The 23,986-nt window shown below is 43.2% G+C and overlaps 1 protein-coding gene across 2 annotated transcripts in view; it reads right to left on the bottom strand.

Annotated features, from left to right (window-relative positions):
* LOC120058448 (follistatin-related protein 1-like) overlaps window positions 1-19,871 on the bottom strand; it is a 55,533-nt gene extending 35,662 nt beyond the window's left edge. For both annotated transcript variants that reach the window (XM_039007110.1, XM_039007111.1), the window contains exons 1-2: window positions 19,755-19,871; window positions 19,557-19,613 (exon numbers count right to left, since the gene is read on the bottom strand). In XM_039007110.1, the coding sequence (XP_038863038.1) occupies window positions 19,557-19,613 (57 nt within the window). In that variant the 5' untranslated portion in view covers window positions 19,755-19,871. The remainder of the gene's footprint in view (window positions 1-19,556; window positions 19,614-19,754) is intronic.
* Window positions 19,872-23,986: the final 4,115 nt, after the last annotated feature.

The raw sequence follows: 23,986 nt of genomic DNA, 5'->3' as shown, positions 1-23,986 counted from the left end.
AGGAGTTCCCACATATGATGAGCACTTGTTGGCTGCTTTTCCTTCACTCTGCGGTCCATCTCATCTCAAACCATCTCAACTGGGTTGAGGTCGGGTGATTGTGGAGGCCAGGTCATCTGATGCAGCACTCCATCACCCTCATTCTTGGTCAAATAGCCCTTACACAGCCTGGAGGTTTGTTGTGTCATTGTCCTGTTGAAAAACAAATTATTTTCCCACCAAGCTTAAACGAGATGGGAATGGCGTATCGCTGCAGAATGCTGTGGTAGACATGCTGGTTAAGTGTGCCTTGAATTCTAAATAAATCACTGACAGTGTCGCTAGCAAAGCACCCCCACACCATCACAGTCCTCCTTCATGCTTCATGGTGGGAACCACACATGCAGAGATAATCTCTTCACATACTCTGCATCTCACAAAGACATGGCGGTTGGAACCAAAAATCTCAAATTGGGCCTCATCAGACCACAGTACAGATTTCCATGGTCTAATGTCCATTGCTCGTGTTTCTTGGCCAAAGGAAGTCTCTTCTTCTTATTGGTGTCCTTCATTAGTGGTATCTTTGCAGCAATTCGACCATGAAGGCCGCAGTCTCCTCTCAACAATTGATGTTGAGATGTGTCTGTTACTTGAACTCTGTGAAGCATTTATTTGGGTTGCAATTTCTGAGGCTGGTAACTCTAATGAACTTATCCTCTGCAGCAGAGGTAACTCTGGTCTTCCTTTCCTGTGGCGGTCCTCATGAGAGTCAGTTTTATCATAGCGCTTGATGGTTTTTGCAGATGCACTTGAAGAAACTTTCAAAGTTCTTGAAATTTTCCAGAGTGAATTACTTTTATGTCTTAAAGTAATGATGGACTGCCATTTCTCTTTGCTTATTTGAGCTGTTCTTTCCATAATATGGACTTGGTATTTTACCAAATAGGGCTATCTTCTGTATACCACCCCTACCTTGTCACAACACAACTGATTGGCTCAAACGCATTAAGGAAAGAAATTCTACAAATTAACTTTTAACAAGGCACACCTGTTAATTGAAATGCATTCCAGGTGACTACCTCATGAAGCTGGTTGAGAGAATGCCAAGCGTGTGCAAAGCTGTCATCAAGGCAAAGGGTGGCTACTTTGAAGAATCTCCAATTTAAAAGCTAGCTAGACAAACTGTTTAGCTGAACCATAGCTAGATAGGAGCTCCTATAGGCTTACACTAGCTACCGTATTAAAGTGACCTTATAACAAACCAGGCTTAATTTTATTAATATGATGGAAGTCATTATATGAGGTATAAATGAAAATTGTGACTGGAAACATTGAAAATTCCCTGGAGAGTTGCTTCTTGCCTGGACCTTGGTGAGTCAGTGCTCTCTCATACTCTCTCCATCCTTCTCTCTCTCTTTACAGGTGGTAGAGGTGTATTATGGGAAAATAACAGGTGTTCCAAGAAAGACAGACATCACAGCTTATCTAAAAAAAGTATCTGTCACTCTCATTTATACCTCCCTTTCCTATTTCTTTCTCTCACGTCTTATTTCTCTGTCCTCACCAACTTGCTTTCTGACTCTATCCTTCTTCTCCTTGTTTAAATGTAGGGCTGGGTAAGATGTCCCTGTGAATTGAGGCCAGCCATGCAATGCTGCCTGGAGGAGAGAGAGTGAAGGGAAGAGAGTCACTGAGTGATAGAGAAAGAAGAGAAGGAGAGTGGAGAAGAGGGAAAAAGGTAGTGAGAGTCAGAGATAGCAAGAAAAGGGGGGATGGAAGAAGGAGAAGACAGAGACTGAGAGAGGGAGAAGTGATAGGAATTGAGCTGCAGAAAATGAGTCAGAGACTGGAAGAAAAGGGGGGGATGGGTGGAGGGAGGGAGGGAGGTCTGAACTCAATTTTACTCCTGCCGCAGGTTTATTGACCCCATGCTGAAGCAGATTGGAGTTAAAATGTGCTCTGTTCTTTCCTGCCTTTCTCTGAAAATCCCTCTTTCATTTTCCACTGCCGATAAGAGTCCCCTTCACATCCTTAGCACCGGGCTAAATCTGTCAAATGAGAACTGTGTGTGTGTGTGTGCGCGTGCGTGTGTGTGTGCGTGAATGCGTGCGTGTACGTGTGTGTGTGATGATCCACTGAGTCAGCAGCTGGATCGATGCTTCCTGCTGAGGGGTCACTTTACAACCACCATTAGTCCCTTCCCAGAGTGTACCATTAGCATATAGAACATTGATTTAGAGATAGTAAACAAACACGCTAACATGGCGACGCAATACATTGACTGATAATGCCCCACTGGCACACAAGGTAGCCAATTAAAGGCAAGGATGAAACCCATCCCTTACTCCTATCACTTAATCTGCTCCCTCTCTTTTTACCTGCAGCAGAATCTGTAGCTACCTTTGTGACCACAGTATTTCTAACAACAACAATAATGAAAGGTCAGTGAGATTAGTGTTAATTCATGCTACTATGAATGAACAGACCAATGCCCATTCACATACACCCCTCTATAGAAGTGTGTAAGGGGAGTTTTAAACTAATGGCTCACAGATGCTCTGCATCTCACCATTGATGACATCATGCCTATACTCCCCCTCCCAATCAAACACTCAGAGAGAAGACGGTCCCCTCATAGCTCTCAGACACACGTTTCTTATTAAGCTCCAACAGGGGAGGGAGGAAAGAAGGGGAGGGAGGACAAGAGGGGAGGTAAAGTGAAAAAGAGAGAGGGAAATAAAAGTACATACAGTATATTGACCAATCGAAGCTCACTATAGTTTCCAGCCCCTGCTGGATTGGCTGTTGATACCTAGCACTACCTAGCCTGCTTGCTAGCACCAACATGAGGGTGAAGCTAGCGTGTCTATCTGTATAGTGAATCACTGCTGTTGCCCAGATAAAGTTTTAGAGTTTTAAAATGTTTGTTGCCAGCTCCACCATTTCTAAATTCCTACTTTTAAATATCCACCGAAACGGGTCTGAATCCTACTGTATATGTATCCTCACACTTTTGAGACAGTGCAATCTGAGCTTTCAAGATAAAGACTCTACTCCACTGAGTTACAGTTAAAGGAGTTAGGGAGGGAGTCCCTGCTGAGCAAGCAGTAGCGGAATGAAATGACCTGCTGTGCATTAGACACCACACTATAAAGTCTACAGACTAGAGGATAACATTGTTGAAATGCCTGGATCATGTCCCAAGCATTTCTATTGGAGTGAGATTGAGATAGGAGTGAACGTAGCTGTAAGTCTGGAGGAAGTGTCAGGGTGATATGAGAGTTACAGAGAAATATAATATCCATATATACAAACTCTCTGGTGGTATATGCTCTGGTGTCTGTGTCACGTGTGCTCCCTCTCCGGCCTCTCGGTCACCAGGCTGCTCGTTATGGCGCACACATGGCCCCATCGTTACGCGCACCTGTGTGTCATCAGACTCACCTGGACTCCATCACTTCCCTGATTACCTTCCCTATCTCTCACTCCCTTTGGATCCTTCCCCAGGTGTTATTGTTTCTTGTCTGTGTGCTGTTAGAGTTTCTTGTTTTGTATTATGTTCTGTTTATTTATTATTTATTAAAACACTCACTCTCAGCGCTACAGAAGCATCAGGGAGTATTTTTTTTGTTTCGGTGGGAATGACGTCAGGTCTGGGAGCCGCTACAGGTTCTCATGCCTGAGACAGATCTCCAGGCTCCCCTGCCTCCGCCGGTTCGTCAGGCTCTCATGCCTCAGCGTAGGTGCGAAAGACGATTCTCTTCCACAGCGAATTCTACTAGATGAAAAGCCGAAATGAGTATGACATCCTGGCATTTAAAGGATACTTAATTTTCAAAATTTCACATACTATAAAACGTTTATATTTATCATACTCAAAAAGCCTACTATTTAAAACGTAAGTATGGGTATTTGGACCCAGACTTTGTTTTCTTGTACGTGTATGGAATGGAAGGCAGTTAGTGTGATGTCATTGAAAAGCCACATTTTATATTCCATAAGCCCTTGAGATTCAAGAACGTGTCGAAATGCAACAGACTAACAGACAAAGAGAGATGGAGAGAAAGACAGAAAGAAAGATATTAGTCAGGAAGTTAGCTTATGTTAAAATGTCACTGAGAAAATAAAGTCCCTAAAACAGTGTCACTGCCGTCCTTTCCACTCCTGTGGGCACACGGCACAGTCTCACAGGCAGGACAATGACACCCCTGTCCCTGTCCCCCCACTTCCATTGTTTAATCTGAGGAGGCTTCCCTCTCTCTCCCTCGTGCTGTCCCACTTTCAATATCCATATCCTCTTCCTCCCCTTTATCGTCTCCTGTATTGTGCCTAAATCTTTTCATTCTGTTGTAAATGATCAATTTTCTCTCTTGTTCTCAACTCCAAACCCTGTCCCTCTCTCCCTTAATCTCCCTTCTCAATCCCTCTCTTCCTATTTTCTCACTCCTTTCTCTTTCTATCCTCTCTCTCTCTCACTTCACTTCCAGCCTGTTCTGGGCAGTGCTTCAGTCTCTCTGGGTAGGAGGGCCCAGGCCAGGGAATGGGTAGCTTCCCTGCCCCAGACACTACTCCCTCCATGGGGCCATAGTCAGGGATAATGGCTGGAAGTGTGTTTGTTGAAGGAAGTGTGCCTGTTTGCAGACCTCTACAATATATGATGGAATGTTGAGAATGGACAGCCATTTTAGGGAGTGGAATGTTCAGATGATTGTTGGAGAACACATTTATCATCAAGGTGTCAATTCAAGTATTCTGCTGAGTTGGATATGTCCGTGACATTTCATCTGGCATAAACAACCATGTCCTATTGTCCACATTCAATTACTGTGAGTCATAAACCGTTTCGTATTGAAGCTGCACTGAAATTAGGCTGTGTGTGTGTGTGTGTGTCTCCCAGGTATCTGCTTGGTATTAACTGCCTGCCAATTTTGGCCTGATGTTTGGGCATGCTGCCAAGTGCTATCTCTGTGCCTGGTCCATTCCCCTGACACACACACAAATAAACACACACACGATGACGAGAGATGGAGCTAACGTTGTTAGCTACAGAAAATAGAGGCTAGAGAGAGAGAGGATGGTGTTATAAAACAACCCTAGAAGACAGTGACGCATGACATCTATGCCCTCTCTCCTGTCTTGCTCTCTCTCTCTGTGTTTGTGTGTCTAGAGCTAGACAAATTTGAACAGTCCTGACTAATAGAGACAAGGGACAGGCTGTTCAATCCCCCATGGTCCTGCTCTATTCACTACACCTGGGCTTGGTATTTATAGCCAGGCAGCACCTACCAATGAGAGAACAGTCATCAACAGCTACAGAGCATGGTTCCTGGGAGGCAGCAACTCTGTCACTGTCAGCTCTAGTCAGTTAATATACCTCAGCCTGGGAGGCAGCTCCTCTACAAGGTCTCTAAAGTAGTCTGCTAAATGTAGTTTTGTACATTGCTAAAAATGTTACTCGCCAACATTAGGGTTGTGATTCTACAAACAATAGTTAAAAGTGTAGATGCAAGAATTTGTATTTGGTTACACTGTAGAACAAATGTAAAACGAATTGCAAACAGTCAGTATTCTAACGTTTTGATCCTACGTCCTCATCGTCATCTCCTTCAGCACAGAGAGTATCTGTCCACTGTGTGTGAGTAGAGAGTATCTATCCACTGTGTGTGAGTAGAGAGTATCTATCCACTGTGTGTGAGTAGAGAGTATCTGTCCACTGTGTGTGAGTAGAGAGTATCTGTCCACTGTGTGTGAGTAGAGAGTATCTATCCACTGTGTGTGAGTAGAGAGTATCTATCCACTGTGTGTGAGTAGAGAGTATCTATCCACTGTGTGTGAGTAGAGAGTATCTATCCACTGTGTGTGAGTAGAGAGTATCTATCCACTGTGTATGAGTAGAGAGTATCTATCCACTGTGTGTGAGTGGAGAGTATCTATCCACTGTGTGTGAGTAGAGAGTATCTATCCACTGTGTGTGAGTAGAGAGTATCTGTCCACTGTGTGTGAGTAGAGAGTATCTATCCACTGTGTGTGAGTAGAGAGTATCTATCCACTGTGTGTGAGTAGAGAGTATCTGTCCACTGTGTGTGAGTAGAGAGTATATATCCACTGTGTGTGAGTAGAGAGTATCTATCCACTGTGTGTGAGTAGAGAGTATCTGTCCACTGTGTGTGAGTAGAGAGTATATATCCACTGTGTGTGAGTAGAGAGTATATATCCACTGTGTGTGAGTAGAGAGTATCTATCCACCGTGTGTGAGTAGAGAGTATCTATCCACTGTGTGTGAGTAGAGAGTATCTGTCCACCGTGTGTGAGTAGAGAGTATCTGTCCACTGTGTGTGAGTGGAGAGTATCTATCCACTGTGTGTGAGTAGAGAGTATCTATCCACTGTGTGTGAGTGGAGAGTATCTATCCACTGTGTGTGAGTAGAGAGTATCTATCCACTGTGTGTGAGTAGAGAGTATCTATCCACTGTGTGTGAGTAGAGAGTATCTATCCACTGTGTGTGAGTAGAGAGTATCTATCCACTGTGTGTGAGTGGAGAGTATCTATCCACTGTGTGTGAGTGGAGAGTATCTATCCACTGTGTGTGAGTAGAGAGTATCTATCCACTGTGTGTGAGTGGAGAGTATCTATCCACTGTGTGTGAGTGGAGAGTATATATCCACTGTGTGTGAGTAGAGAGTATCTATCCACTGTGTGTGAGTGGAGAGTATCTATCCACTGTGTGTGAGTAGAGAGTATCTATCCACTGTGTGTGAGTAGAGAGTATCTATCCACTGTGTGTGAGTAGAGAGTATCTATCCACTGTGTGTGAGTAGAGAGTATCTATCCACTGTGTGTGAGTAGAGAGTATCTATCCACTGTGTGTGAGTAGAGAGTATCTATCCACTGTGTGTGAGTAGAGAGTATCTATCCACTGTGTGTGAGTGGAGAGTATCTATCCACTGTGTGTGAGTAGAGAGTATCTATCCACTGTGTGTGAGTAGAGAGTATCTATCCACTGTGTGTGAGTAGAGAGTATCTATCCACTGTGTGTGAGTAGAGAGTATCTATCCACTGTGTGTGAGTAGAGAGTATCTATCCACTGTGTGTGAGTAGAGAGTATCTATCCACTGTGTGTGAGTAGAGAGTATCTATCCACTGTGTGTGAGTAGAGAGTATCTATCCACTGTGTGTGAGTAGAGAGTATCTATCCACTGTGTGTGAGTAGAGAGTATCTATCCACTGTGTGTGAGTAGAGAGTATCTATCCACTGTGTGTGAGTAGAGAGTATCTATCCACTGTGTGTGAGTAGAGAGTATCTATCCACTGTGTGTGAGTAGAGAGTATCTATCCACTGTGTGTGAGTGGAGAGTATCTATCCACTGTGTGTGAGTAGAGAGTATCTATCCACTGTGTGTGAGTAGAGAGTATCTGTCCACTGTGTGTGAGTAGAGAGTATCTATCCACTGTGTGTGAGTAGAGAGTATCTATCCACTGTGTGTGAGTAGAGAGTATCTGTCCACTGTGTGTGAGTAGAGAGTATATATCCACTGTGTGTGAGTAGAGAGTATCTATCCACTGTGTGTGAGTAGAGAGTATCTGTCCACTGTGTGTGAGTAGAGAGTATCTGTCCACTGTGTGTGAGTAGAGAGTATATATCCACTGTGCGTGAGTAGAGAGTATATATCCACCGTGCGTGAGTAGAGAGTATCTATCCACCGTGCGTGAGTAGAGAGTATCTATCCACCGTGCGTGAGTAGAGAGTATCTGTCCACTGTGTGTGAGTAGAGAGTATCTGTCCACCGTGTGTGAGTGGAGAGTATCTATCCACTGTGTGTGAGTAGAGAGTATCTATCCACTGTGTGTGAGTGGAGAGTATCTATCCACTGTGTGTGAGTAGAGAGTATCTATCCACTGTGTGTGAGTAGAGAGTATCTATCCACTGTGTGTGAGTAGAGAGTATCTATCCACTGTGTGTGAGTAGAGAGTATCTATCCACTGTGTGTGAGTAGAGAGTATCTATCCACTGTGTGTGAGTAGAGAGTATCTATCCACTGTGTGTGAGTGGAGAGTATCTATCCACTGTGTGTGAGTGGAGAGTATCTATCCACTGTGTGTGAGTAGAGAGTATCTATCCACTGTGTGTGAGTGGAGAGTATCTATCCACTGTGTGTGAGTGGAGAGTATCTATCCACTGTGTGTGAGTAGAGAGTATCTATCCACTGTGTGTGAGTGGAGAGTATCTATCCACTGTGTGTGAGTAGAGAGTATCTATCCACTGTGTGTGAGTAGAGAGTATCTATCCACTGTGTGTGAGTAGAGAGTATCTATCCACTGTGTGTGAGTAGAGAGTATCTATCCACTGTGTGTGAGTAGAGAGTATCTATCCACTGTGTGTGAGTAGAGAGTATCTATCCACTGTGTGTGAGTAGAGAGTATCTATCCACTGTGTGTGAGTGGAGAGTATCTATCCACTGTGTGTGAGTGGAGAGTATCTATCCACTGTGTGTGAGTAGAGAGTATCTATCCACTGTGTGTGAGTAGAGAGTATCTATCCACTGTGTGTGAGTAGAGAGTATCTATCCACTGTGTGTGAGTAGAGAGTATCTATCCACTGTGTGTGAGTAGAGAGTATCTATCCACTGTGTGTGAGTGGAGAGTATCTATCCACTGTGTGTGAGTAGAGAGTATCTATCCACTGTGTGTGAGTAGAGAGTATCTATCCACTGTGTGTGAGTGGAGAGTATCTATCCACTGTGTGTGAGTAGAGAGTATCTATCCACTGTGTGTGAGTAGAGAGTATCTATCCACTGTGTGTGAGTGGAGAGTATCTATCCACTGTGTGTGAGTGGAGAGTATCTATCCACTGTGTGTGAGTGGAGAGTATCTATCCACTGTGTGTGAGTGGAGAGTATCTATCCACTGTGTGTGAGTAGAGAGTATCTATCCACTGTGTGTGAGTAGAGAGTATCTATCCACTGTGTGTGAGTAGAGAGTATCTATCCACTGTGTGTGAGTAGAGAGTATATATCCACTGTGTGTGAGTAGAGAGTATCTGTCCACTGTGTGTGAGTAGAGAGTATCTATCCACTGTGTGTGAGTAGAGAGTATCTATCCACTGTGTGTGAGTAGAGAGTATCTATCCACTGTGTGTGAGTAGAGAGTATATATCCACTGTGTGTGAGTAGAGAGTATCTATCCACTGTGTGTGAGTAGAGAGTATCTATCCACTGTGTGTGAGTAGAGAGTATCTATCCACTGTGTGTGAGTAGAGAGTATCTATCCACTGTGTGTGAGTAGAGAGTATCTATCCACTGTGTATGAGTAGAGAGTATATATCCACTGTGTGTGAGTAGAGAGTATCTGTCCACTGTGTGTGAGTAGAGAGTATCTGTCCACTGTGTGTGAGTAGAGAGTATCTGTCCACTGTGTGTGAGTGGAGAGTATCTATCCACTGTGTGTGAGTAGAGAGTATCTATCCACTGTGTGTGAGTAGAGAGTATCTATCCACTGTGTGTGAGTGGAGAGTATCTATCCACTGTGTGTGAGTAGAGAGTATCTGTCCACTGTGTGTGAGTGGAGAGTATCTATCCACTGTGTGTGAGTGGAGAGTATCTATCCACTGTGTATGAGTAGAGAGTATATATCCACTGTGTGTGAGTAGAGAGTATCTGTCCACTGTGTGTGAGTAGAGAGTATCTGTCCACTGTGTGTGAGTAGAGAGTATCTGTCCACTGTGTGTGAGTGGAGAGTATCTATCCACTGTGTGTGAGTAGAGAGTATCTATCCACTGTGTGTGAGTAGAGAGTATCTATCCACTGTGTGTGAGTGGAGAGTATCTATCCACTGTGTGTGAGTGGAGAGTATCTGTCCACTGTGTGTGAGTGGAGAGTATCTATCCACTGTGTGTGAGTGGAGAGTATCTATCCACTGTGTGTGAGTAGAGAGTATCTATCCACTGTGTGTGAGTGGAGAGTATCTATCCACTGTGTGTGAGTAGAGAGTATCTATCCACTGTGTGTGAGTAGAGAGTATCTATCCACTGTGTGTGAGTGGAGAGTATCTATCCACTGTGTGTGAGTGGAGAGTATCTATCCACTGTGTGTGAGTGGAGAGTATCTATCCACTGTGTGTGAGTGGAGAGTATCTGTCCACTGTGTGTGAGTAGAGAGTATCTATCCACTGTGTGTGAGTGGAGAGTATCTATCCACTGTGTGTGAGTAGAGAGTATCTATCCACTGTGTGTGAGTGGAGAGTATCTATCCACTGTGTGTGAGTAGAGAGTATCTATCCACTGTGTGTGAGTAGAGAGTATCTATCCACTGTGTGTGAGTGGAGAGTATCTATCCACTGTGTGTGAGTGGAGAGTATCTATCCACTGTGTGTGAGTGGAGAGTATCTATCCACTGTGTGTGAGTAGAGAGTATCTATCCACTGTGTGTGAGTGGAGAGTATCTATCCACTGTGTGTGAGTGGAGAGTATCTATCCACTGTGTGTGAGTGGAGAGTATCTATCCACTGTGTGTGAGTGGAGAGTATCTATCCACTGTGTGTGAGTGGAGAGTATCTATCCACTGTGTGTGAGTGGAGAGTATCTATCCACTGTGTGTGAGTGGAGAGTATCTATCCACTGTGTGTGAGTGGAGAGTATCTATCCACTGTGTGTGAGTGGAGAGTATCTATCCACTGTGTGTGAGTGGAGAGTATCTATCCACTGTGTGTGAGTGGAGAGTATCTATCCACTGTGTGTGAGTAGAGAGTATATATCCACTGTGTGTGAGTGGAGAGTATCTATCCACTGTGTGTGAGTAGAGAGTATCTATCCACTGTGTGTGAGTGGAGAGTATATATCCACTGTGTGTGAGTGGAGAGTATATATCCACTGTGTGTGAGTGGAGAGTATCTATCCACTGTGTGTGAGTAGAGAGTATCTATCCACTGTGTGTGAGTAGAGAGTATCTATCCACTGTGTGTGAGTAGAGAGTATCTATCCACTGTGTGTGAGTGGAGAGTATCTATCCACTGTGTGTGAGTGGAGAGTATCTATCCACTGTGTGTGAGTGGAGAGTATCTATCCACTGTGTGTGAGTGGAGAGTATCTATCCACTGTGTGTGAGTGGAGAGTATCTATCCACTGTGTGTGAGTGGAGAGTATCTGTCCACTGTGTGTGAGTGGAGAGTATCTATCCACTGTGTGTGAGTGGAGAGTATCTATCCACTGTGTGTGAGTGGAGAGTATCTATCCACTGTGTGTGAGTAGAGAGTATCTATCCACTGTGTGTGAGTAGAGAGTATATATCCACTGTGTGTGAGTAGAGAGTATCTATCCACTGTGTGTGAGTAGAGAGTATCTATCCACTGTGTGTGAGTAGAGAGTATCTATCCACTGTGTGTGAGTAGAGAGTATCTATCCACTGTGTGTGAGTAGAGAGTATCTATCCACTGTGTGTGAGTAGAGAGTATCTATCCACTGTGTGTGAGTGGAGAGTATCTATCCACTGTGTGTGAGTGGAGAGTATCTATCCACTGTGTGTGAGTAGAGAGTATCTATCCACTGTGTGTGAGTAGAGAGTATCTATCCACTGTGTGTGAGTAGAGAGTATCTATCCACTGTGTGTGAGTAGAGAGTATCTATCCACTGTGTGTGAGTAGAGAGTATCTATCCACTGTGTGTGAGTAGAGAGTATCTATCCACTGTGTGTGAGTAGAGAGTATCTATCCACTGTGTGTGAGTAGAGAGTATATATCCACTGTGTGTGAGTAGAGAGTATCTATCCACTGTGTGTGAGTAGAGAGTATCTATCCACTGTGTGTGAGTAGAGAGTATCTATCCACTGTGTGTGAGTAGAGAGTATCTATCCACTGTGTGTGAGTAGAGAGTATCTATCCACTGTGTGTGAGTAGAGAGTATATATCCACTGTGTGTGAGTAGAGAGTATCTATCCACTGTGTGTGAGTAGAGAGTATCTGTCCACTGTGTGTGAGTAGAGAGTATCTATCCACTGTGTGTGAGTAGAGAGTATCTATCCACTGTGTGTGAGTGGAGAGTATCTATCCACTGTGTGTGAGTAGAGAGTATATATCCACTGTGTGTGAGTAGAGAGTATCTATCCACTGTGTGTGAGTAGAGAGTATCTATCCACTGTGTGTGAGTAGAGAGTATCTATCCACTGTGTGTGAGTAGAGAGTATCTATCCACTGTGTGTGAGTAGAGAGTATCTATCCACTGTGTGTGAGTAGAGAGTATCTATCCACTGTGTGTGAGTAGAGAGTATCTATCCACTGTGTGTGAGTAGAGAGTATCTATCCACTGTGTGTGAGTAGAGAGTATCTATCCACTGTGTGTGAGTAGAGAGTATCTATCCACTGTGTGTGAGTAGAGAGTATCTATCCACTGTGTGTGAGTAGAGAGTATCTATCCACTGTGTGTGAGTAGAGAGTATCTATCCACTGTGTGTGAGTAGAGAGTATCTATCCACCGTGTGTGAGTAGAGAGTATCTATCCACCGTGTGTGAGTAGAGAGTATCTATCCACCGTGTGTGAGTAGAGAGTATCTATCCACCGTGTGTGAGTAGAGAGTATCTATCCACCGTGTGTGAGTAGAGAGTATATATCCACCGTGTGTGAGTAGAGAGTATCTATCCACTGTGTGTGAGTAGAGAGTATCTATCCACTGTGTGTGAGTAGAGAGTATATATCCACTGTGTGTGAGTAGAGAGTATCTATCCACTGTGTGTGAGTAGAGAGTATATATCCACTGTGTGTGAGTAGAGAGTATCTATCCACTGTGTGTGAGTAGAGAGTATATATCCACTGTGTGTGAGTAGAGAGTATATATCCACTGTGTGTGAGTAGAGAGTATATATCCACTGTGTGTGAGTAGAGAGTATATATCCACTGTGTGTGAGTAGAGAGTATATATCCACTGTGTGTGAGTAGAGAGTATATATCCACTGTGTGTGAGTAGAGAGTATCTATCCACTGTGTGTGAGTAGAGAGTATCTATCCACTGTGTGTGAGTAGAGAGTATCTATCCACTGTGTGTGAGTAGAGAGTATCTATCCACTGTGTGTGAGGAGGGAGTATCTATCCACTGTGTGTGAGTAGAGAGTATCTATCCACTGTGTGTGAGTAGAGAGTATATATCCACTGTGTGTGAGTAGAGAGTATATATCCACTGTGTGTGAGTAGAGAGTATATATCCACTGTGTGTGAGTAGAGAGTATCTATCCACTGTGTGTGAGTAGAGAGTATCTATCCACTGTGTGTGAGAAGAGAGTATATATCCACTGTGTGTGAGAAGAGAGTATATATCCACTGTGTGTGAGTAGAGAGTATATATCCACTGTGCGTGAGTAGAGAGTATATATCCACTGTGCGTGAGTAGAGAGTATCTATCCACTGTGTGTGAGAAGAGAGTATATATCCACTGTGTGTGAGTAGAGAGTATCTATCCACTGTGTATGAGTAGAGAGTATCTATCCACTGTGTGTGAGTAGAGAGTATCTATCCACTGTGTGTGAGTAGAGAGTATATATCCACTGTGTATGAGTAGAGAGTATATATCCACTGTGTGTGAGTAGAGAGTATCTATCCACTGTGTGTGAGAAGAGAGTATATATCCACTGTGTGTGAGTAGAGAGTATCTATCCACTGTGTGTGAGTAGAGAGTATCTATCCACTGTGTGTGAGAAGAGAGTATATATCCACTGTGTGTGAGAAGAGAGTATATATCCACTGTGTATGAGTAGAGAGTATCTATCCACTGTGTGTGAGTAGAGTATCTATCCACTGTGTGTGAGAAGAGAGTATATATCCACTGTGCGTGAGAAGAGAGTATATATCCACTGTGCGTGAGTAGAGAGTATATATCCACTGTGCGTGAGTAGAGAGTATATATCCACTGTGCGTGAGTAGAGAGTATCTATCCACTGTGTGTGAGTAGAGAGTATATATCCACTGTGTGTGAGTAGGGAGTATCTATCCACTGTGTGTGAGTAGAGAGTATCTATCCACTGTGTGTGAGTAGAGAGTATCTATCCACTGTGTGTGAGTAGGGAGTATCTATCCACTGTGTGTGAGTAGGGAGTATCTATCCACTGTGTGTGAGTAGGGAGTATCTATCCACTGTGCGTGAGTAGAGAGTATCTATCCACTGTGCGTGAGTAGAGAGTATATATCCACTGTGCGTGAGTAGAGAGTATCTATCCACTGTGTGTGAGTAGAGAGTATCTATCCACTGTGTGTGAGTAGAGAGTATCTATCCACTGTGTGTGAGTAGAGAGTATCTATCCACTGTGTGTGAGTAGAGAATATCTATCCACTGTGTGTGAGTAGAGAGTATCTATCCACTGTGTGTGAGTAGAGAATATCTATCCACTGTGCGTGAGTAGAGAGTATATATCCACTGTGCGTGAGTAGAGAGTATATATCCACTGTGCGTGAGTAGAGAGTATATATCCACTGTGCGTGAGTAGAGAGTATCTATCCACTGTGCGTGAGTAGAGAGTATCTATCCACTGTGTGTGAGTAGAGAGTATCTATCCACTGTGTGTGAGTAGAGAGTATCTATCCACTGTGTGTGAGTAGAGAATATCTATCCACTGTGCGTGAGTAGAGAGTATATATCCACTGTGCGTGAGTAGAGAGTATCTATCCACTGTGTGTGAGTAGAGAGTATCTATCCACTGTGTGTGAGTAGAGAGTATCTATCCACTGTGTGTGAGTAGAGAGTATCTATCCACTGTGTGTGAGTAGAGAGTATCTATCCACTGTGTGTGAGTAGAGAGTATCTATCCACTGTGTGTGAGTAGAGAGTATCTATCCACTGTGTGTGAGTAGAGAGTATCTATCCACTGTGTGTGAGTAGAGAGTATATATCCACTGTGCGTGAGTAGAGAGTATATATCCACTGTGTGTGAGTAGAGAGTATCTATCCACTGTGCGTGAGTAGAGAATATCTATCCACTGTGTGTGAGTAGAGAGTATCTATCCACTGTGTGTGAGAAGAGAGTATATATCCACTGTGTATGAGTAGAGAGTATCTATCCACTGTGTGTGAGTAGAGAATATATATCCACTGTGTGTGAGTAGAGAATATCTATCCACTGTGTGTGAGTAGAGAGTATATATCCACTGTGCGTGAGTAGAGAGTATCTATCCACTGTGTGTGAGTAGAGAGTATCTATCCACTGTGTGTGAGTAGAGAATATCTATCCACTGTGTGTGAGTAGAGAGTATCTATCCACTGTGTGTGAGTAGAGAATATCTATCCACTGTGTGTGAGTAGAGAATATCTATCCACTGTGCGTGAGTAGAGAGTATCTATCCACTGTGCGTGAGTAGAGAGTATCTATCCACTGTGCGTGAGTAGAGAATATCTATCCACTGTGTGTGAGTAGAGAGTATCTATCCACTGTGTGTGAGAAGAGAGTATATATCCACTGTGTATGAGTAGAGAGTATCTATCCACTGTGTGTGAGTAGAGAATATATATCCACTGTGTGTGAGTAGAGAATATCTATCCACTGTGTGTGAGTAGAGAGTATATATCCACTGTGCGTGAGTAGAGAGTATCTATCCACTGTGTGTGAGTAGAGAGTATCTATCCACTGTGTGTGAGTAGAGAATATCTATCCACTGTGTGTGAGTAGAGAGTATATATCCACTGTGTGTGAGTAGAGAGTATATATCCACTGTGTGAGTAGGGGGGTTGTACACTGTGTCCTTGAGGGCCATTGTGTTTCTCTCCTGAAGCCTGATATTTTCAAAGCCAGATCCTGCTGTGGTTGTGATAACTGAATTATCTATTGTGTCATTACACCGGCCACCATGGTTAACGCAATAACACAGGATGCCTGGAGAAGAGAAAGGTGAAGTGTGTGGGTGTTATGGATCTGGCTTTGAAAATGTGTGAGTGTGTGCGTGCATATGTGTTTCCACACAGCCTTGGCATCTCACTGTCAACGTTTGAGGGGATACGTCAACATCTTTTCTACCAGATGCATATCTCTCAGTCTCTACCAGGACACAGAGAATAGCTGTGAGCTCAGAAGTACTATCTCTGAGCCTTTTATCTGCAAACACAGCAATGTCTCGCCTCAGAAAGCACCCGGCCATTCTCTCCTTCATAATAAATCTAAAGTCTGCAACTACATTTGAATAACTTAGCATTCTCATGCCAGCAATATAAAAAGCCTCAAACAACAGCACTCACAGACACTCACACAATCCCCTGCCACACACGCGCGCACACACAGGCGCACACACACATGCAGACACACACAAACATACCCACGCGCACATACACCCTGAGGTACAGTATCTGCTGCTACGCTGCTACACTATGTACACAATAGGGACTGAGACTTGAAATGATCACTGAAGACCACCATACCAATACACTATATAACTAAACAATCCCTTAGACCGCCTTAAAACAGTGTACTAGCGGCCCACCCTAACATTCCCACTTGGTCTGTCAACAGGCTACATATTACCATGGCAATTACCTTTAAACAATAGATGTCTTTATAATGCCTCCCCCACATACTCTACAGCCACATTCTACACACTCTGGCTTGTACTCAGTCTTCTCAATGCCAGAGCTCAGCAATGAGAGAGCACACCAATGAGAGAGCACACCAATGAGAGAGCACACCAATGAGAGAGCACACCAATGAGAGAGCACATCAATGAGAGAGCACACCAATGAGAGAGCACATCAATGAGAGAGCACACCAATGAGAGAGCACACCAATGAGAGAGCTCACCAATGAGAGAGCTCACCACCAATGAGAGAGCTCACCAATGAGAGAGCACACCAATGAGAGAGCACATCAATGAGAGAGCACACCAATGAGAGAGCACATCAATGAGAGAGCTCACCACCAATGAGAGAGCACATCAATGAGAGAGCTCACCACCAATGAGAGAGCTCACCAATGAGAGAGCTCACCAATGAGAGAGCTCACCAATGAGAGAGCTCACCAATGAGAGAGGTCACGGATCTAATAAAGACCCACACAAAGGGACATATTTCAGCAGGCAATGACAGGAGCAGCACTAGGAGGTCAGGAGAGGGCCTGGAGGTAGAGTTTCCACTGTGAGTAATGTGGCAGACAGTTGTACTGATAGTGATGATGACTGTCTGGACATGTAAGGACAATGTAGAGTAGAGGCTCACTTAGTTAACCCTGCAGTCTACCTCCAAGGTCTGGACAGAGTGCTACAACCCTGAAAAACAAACCCCTTCCAAACCATGACCCATAATCTCACTCCAAACACTAGGGTAATCCTGAAAAGCAAATACATTCCAAAGTAGCCTAACTCCTGAAAATCTTTGGAATTCCAATGTGTTTTCCACAATCTAACCCCATAATCTGCAATGACATGCAACCCAATCCTATCCCTACTTTACACAGCAACTGACAAATACATTACTGACACGTGACATCTAGACCCACTTAAAACAGGTCAACATGAGAAGGTCCCAAATACATGACATCAAACCAGGTGCTCAACAGCTGCCAAATGAGGTACGGTGCTGACCCATACACCTGGTGTGTGTTTGTGGTGTGTGTGTGTGTGTGCGCGCATGCCTGTGTGTGACAGTACTAACAGTGTGCAGTTTCAAGACACCTCATCTCCCATTATTTTAGTTCAGTGTTTACTTAGCACCACAGTGTGTGAGACCCACCCGGGAGAGTGTTATTACACACACACACACACACACACACACACACACACACACACACACACACACACACACACACACACACACACACACACACAGTTATCCCAGCTGTCTATTAACTCTGCTTGTTACCCATGGCGACAAAGAAAACAATGAGCATCCTCATCTACATGCAACACTATCACTTCATCAACTTAACAAACACAGAGAGGGGAAATTCATGGGATATAGAAGACACAAACATAGCTAAACTACATCATCAAAGATACATATCTGTGCTTGTTTTAGTTGGCCTACAAATCATGATGATAAAAGAATGTGCTGTGTGGGCATCATCATCTACAGATTATTATAACAGATTTGGAAGACGCTCTTGCAATTAAAATGCAATGGTCCCTGTAGTAGTGTAATTGAACTGGCTAGGACTAATTGTCTCCCTAATTAAGTCTCATAATGCGCAATGTGTCTTGGATAATGCCACGTTTAATTCTCCCATTAAAAAAAAACCTTTGGACCATCATGAAGAATATACACTACATGACCAAAAGTATGGACACCTGCTTGTCGAACATCTCCTTCCAAAATCAATGGCATTAACATGGAGTTGGTCTCCCCTTTGCTGCTATAACAGCCCCCACTCTTCTGGGAAGGTTTTCTACTAGATGTTGGAACATTGCTGCGGGGACTTGCTTCCATTCAGCCACAAGAGTATTAGTGAGGTCGGGCACTGATGTTGGGCGATTAGGCCTGGCTCGCATTCGGCGTTCCAATTCATCCCAAAGGTGTTCGATGGGGTTGAGGTCAGGGCTATGTGCAGGACAGGCAAGTTCTTCCACACCGATCTCGACAAACCATTTCTTTATAGTCCTCGCTCTGTGCACGGAGGCATTGTCATACTGAAACAGGAAAGGGCCTTCCCCAAACTGTTGCCACAAAGTTGGAAGCACAGAATTGTCTAGAATGTAATTGTATGCTGTAGAGTTAAGATTTCCTTTCACTGGAACTAATGAGCCTAGCCCCAGACCATTATTCCTCCTCCACCAAACTTTACAGTTGGCAATATACATTAGTTCTCAAACCCAGATTTGTCTGTCGGACTACCAGATGGTGAAGCATGATTCATCACTCCAGAGAATGTGTTTCCACTGCTCCAGAGTCCAATGGTGGCGAGCTTTACAGCACTCCAGCCGAAGCTTGGCATTGCGCATGGTGATCTTAGGCTCCATTTCATGAAGCTCCCGACGAACAGTTATTGTGCTGACTTTGCTTCCAGAGGTAGTTTGGAACTCGTACACACTACAGCACTCGGCGGTCCCATTCTGTGAATTTGTGTGGACTATCACTTCGCAGCTGAGCAGTTATTGTTCCTAGATGTTTCCACTTCACAATAACAGCACTTACAGGGCAGCTATAGCAGGGCAGAAATTTGACAAACTGACTTGTTCGAAAGGTGGCATCCTATGACAGTGCCACTTTGAAAGTCACTGAGATCTTCAGTAAGGCCATTCTACTGCCAATGTCTGTCTATAGAGATTGCATGGCAATGTGCGCGATTTTATAAACCTGTCAGCAACGGGTGTAGATGAAATAGCAGAATCCACTAATTTGAAGGCGTGTCCACATACTTTTGGTGCTGTAGTGTATCTAAAATACATCTATAAAGACTATAACTATTGCGTTTATCACAAACATAACTAGACTAGCCTACATTTTAAGTGCTTCAGCTGTGCCGTCATGTGACTGAATAGCATAAACGCACCAAACCATAAAGCCGGTAAAGGGAACAAAGCCTTTCCTGTTTAATATCGGAGTAGCCTAACCTATGACAATCGTAATATTATATAAAGTTTTGCATTGATCACAAGTTAAAACAAAACAATCTGAAGTCCAACTTTTACCTCGGTTTGACAGAGCGCTACGGCCAGCAGTACAAGGAAGGGAGCACTTCGCAACATCTGGGAAGAGAAAAATGCAAGGAAGAGAGAAAGGAGAAAGGAAAATGAAATCCTGTTATAGGTTAATGCCAAGTAAAATGGTTAAATAATCAAGGAATAAAGAGCAATATTTAATATATTGTTATGCCAATTATGCTATACCCTTCTGGAAAGCGGCTTCGTTCAAACGTCTGCTGCGAGGAGGAGTTCGATGAATGTGTGCCGGTAACAGAGGCGAGAGAGAGGTCTGTGATTTCAGGAGCGCTGAGGAATTCGTGGTCTACAGTCTCCCCCCGCTATGACGTGGCCAATGAAAATAAATGTCCTGAGCCCTGGAACGTTGACCGACAGAACATTCCTAATCCACGGTCCAAGGGGGACCAGGCACATTTTTCGGTCCCGAATAATTCACCCCTGTTGACAGTAATGGCAATAGGAGAATATGGCAGTTTGTTCATATGTTCTAAAACCTGGATTCGCATCATTACACTGTACTGTACATTACTTTTTTGAGAACAGGAGAGAACTTGCTCACAGTTAGACCTATCTGGTTTAAGGTTGCGGGTTATTGTCCGTTTGTCGTTTGTCGGATGTGCAAATAGCTGTGCAGACATTACAAAGTGTTTGCAGCATGTATAATTGCAGCCTGGTCTCATAGACTAGACATAACATAGTAAACGAACATTCCTACGTATTCAAATTACTATGACATGTTATGTTTGGTGTGGTAACCTAAAACAGTTTACTTAACTGCAATATGTAACTTTTTTGGCATCCTGACCAAATTCACATAGAAATGTAAGTTATATATCTGTCATTCTCAGTGAACAGTACAACCCTAAATCCGTAAACATGGGCACCCTCCGATATATCATCCTGACCAACTTGCCCTCTAACTACACCTCTGCTGTCTTCAACCAGGATCTCAGCAATCACTGCCTCATTGCCTGCGTCCGTAATGGGTCCGCATTTAAACGACCACCCCTCATCACGGTCAAACACTCCCTAAAACATTTCAGCAAGCAGGCTTTTCTAATCAACCTGGCCCGGGTATCCTGGAAGGATATTGACCTCATACCGTCAGTAAAGGATGCCTGGATGCTCTTTAAAAGTGCTTTCTTCACCATCTTAAATAAGCATGCTCCATTCAAAAAGATTTAGAACTAAGAACAGATATAGCCCTTGGTTCACCCCAGACTTGACTGCCCTTGACCAGCACAAAAACATCCTGTTGCGTACTGCATTTGTGACAGGTTAAAGGAAATACTAATAGCCTGTTATACATTAAAAAGTATTAGTAAGTTCATAGTATGTGAGGATCTTAAAACATCTAAGGTTAAGAAGATCATGCATTCAGTATTAGTTGATAGATTGATAACATTTATATAATTGTGTTAAAATCCGTCAAGCATACAAAGGGTACGAATTGTGAGAGTAATGTGTAAACGTTATGTTGATTACTTTATGTTGTCGTGGGTAAAAGTGTTAATCTGTGATCTACTAAATGCTCTTAATCTATGAGCCTGAGATCGATTGCTCTGGTCTCCACTCAAGTTCACAGAGAATTCGCGGTCTTTTTCTCATTGCACTAAAAGTTCAATGAGTAAACATTCCGTATCACTGTCGGGATTCTTTCTCCCCTTTTTCAGGTACGTTATTGATGATTAAAAAGAGTAATTTAAATGTAATAACTTGCTAACATGTCAAGAGTGTTTAAGGTTTGTTTTAGTAACATATTGAGGAAGTTAGTTAAGTTTGCAGAGAGTAATATGAGCCGTGCTCGGTTGCAGCTAGCTTCGTACTGCTAGGTACTGCTACGTAGCTGCCATTTTATGTCGATTGTGAATGAACATGTGCGTTGTTAATAAGAGATTTTGCGGTGTTATTTGTGTAATGGTTTTTCAAACACTTTATTGCCTGTTGATAAATTGAGTTATGGTTTACTGAGTTAAAGCTTATATTATTATATTATATATTGAAAATAGTATTTGTTTCAGTGATGTACAGTGTATACTGTTGTGACTTGAATAAGCCTTGTACCCTACAAACTATCTATTTCCTGTAGATCTGTTATTCTGTAAAATGTGTTACTTTTGTAAAATGATTGCACTAAAAGTTCAATGAGTAAACATTCCGTATCACTATCGTGATTCTTTCTCCCCTTTTTCAGGGGTGTAACACATTAGCATCGAATAGCTCCCGCGATATGCAACTTTTCAGGGAAGTCAGGAACCGATATACACAGTCAGTTAGGAAAGCAAGGGCTAGCTTTTTCAAACAGAAATTTGCATCCTATAGCACTAATTCCAAAAAGTTTTGGGACACTAAAGTCCATGGAGAATAAGAGCACCTCCTCCCAGCTGCCCACTGCACTGAGGATAGGAAACACTGTCACCAGCGATAAATCTACAATAATTGATCATTTCAATAAGCATTTTTCTACGGCTGGCCATGCTTTCCACCTGGCTACCCCTACCCCGGCCAACAGCTCTGCACCTCCCGCAGAAACTTTCACATGTCCCCCCCGCTTCTCCTTCAAACAAATCCAGACAGCTGATCTTCTAAAAGAGCTGCAAAATCTGGATCCCTACAAATCAGCTGGGCTAGACAATCTGGACCCTCTCTTTCTAAAATTATCCTCTGAAATTGTTGCAACCCCTATTACTAGCCTGTTCAACCTCTCTTTCATATCGTCTGAGATCCCCAAAGATTGGAAAGCTGCCGCGGTCATCCCCCTCTTCAAAGTGGGAGACACTCTAGACCCAACCTGTTATAGACCTATATCCATCCTGCCCTGCCTTTCTAAAATCTTCGAAAGCCAAGTTAACAAACAGATCACCAACCATTTTGAATCCCACCGTACCTTCTCCACTATGTAATCTGGTTTCCGAGCTGGTCACCTCAGCCACGCCTCAAGGTCCTTAACGATATCACAACCGCCATCGATAAAAGACAGTACTGTGCAGCCGTCTTCATCGACCTGGCCAAGGCTGTCATAACAACACCCACCCGTAGCCCACGCTCCAGCAGGTATATTTCACTGGTCATCCACAAAGCCAACACCCCCTTTGGCCGCCTTTCCTTCCAGTTCTCTGCTGCCAATGACTGGAACGAATTCCAAAAATCCCTGAAGCTGGAGACTTATATCTCCCTCTCTAACTTTAAGCATCAGCTGTCAGAGCAGCTTACCGATCACTGTACCTGTACACATCCCATCTGTAAATAGCACACCCAACTACCTCATCCCCATATTGTTATAGATTTTTTTGCTCCTTTGCACCCCAGTATCTCTACTTGCACATCATCATCTGCACATCTATCACTCCAGTGTAAATGCTAAATTGTAATTATTTCGCTATGGCCTATTTATTGCCTTACCTCCCTAATCTTACTACATTTACACACACTGTACATAGATTTTTCTATTGTGTTATTGACTGTACGTTTGTTTATGTGTAACTATGTGTTGTTGTTTTTGTCGCACTGCTTTGCTTTATCTTGGCCAGGTCGCAGTTGTAAATGAGAACTTGTTCTAAACTGGCCTACCTGGTTAAATAAAGGTGAAATAAAAATAAAATAAAATAAAGAAAGCAAATCTAAGAAGCGTTAGATCTGTTCAATATGTGCTATTCAGCTTCCCAGTCTTAAGTTTAATTTTTGCTTTTACTTTCAGTTTTGTACACCAACTTCAAACAGCTGAAAATACAATCATTTTGCTTATGTAAAATATATTTCACAGCGGTTTAGATGGTACAATGATTCTCTACGCTATACTTGCTTGTTTTTCCAACTATTCAAATTTTTGCACCCAGGAAATGGCGGAGCGATTTCTGCATAGTGCGTCTTTACGCCAAAAACTAAAGGAGGGTGGTTGGTCGGGGTGGATGGTTAGGTGTATAACGCAAACATCTAGCAACCCAAAAGTTGTGTGTTTGAATCTCATCATGGAAAACTTGCAATTCGTAACATATCATACTAAATGGATCATGGCCATCCACAAATTAATACATACCATACGAAACATAACATATCATACTAAATGGAATGGCTTAAATGTACTTACACAATAATATGCCAAGGTAGCTACTCTTCCTGGGATCCAGCAAAATGAAGGCAGTTTATATAATTTTTAATAGATTACAATACATTCACAGATTTCACAACACACTGTGTGCCCTCAGGCCCCTACTCCACCACGACCACATACAGTATCTACAGTACTATATCCATGTGTATGTGTGTATATAGTGCGTATGTTATCATGTGTGTGTGTATGCATGTATCTGTGCTGATGTTTGTGATGATTCACATTCCCCGTTGTTCCATAAGGTGTTTTTTAATCTGTTTTTTAAATCAAATTTTACTGCTTGCATCAGTCACTTGATATGGAACAG

Source organism: Salvelinus namaycush, chromosome 13 (assembly GCF_016432855.1).
Source record: "Salvelinus namaycush isolate Seneca chromosome 13, SaNama_1.0, whole genome shotgun sequence".
Lineage (NCBI taxonomy): Eukaryota > Metazoa > Chordata > Actinopteri > Salmoniformes > Salmonidae > Salvelinus > Salvelinus namaycush.
The sequence above is the reverse complement of the archived record's forward strand: the minus strand, read 5'-3'. Positions and strand labels throughout refer to the sequence as shown.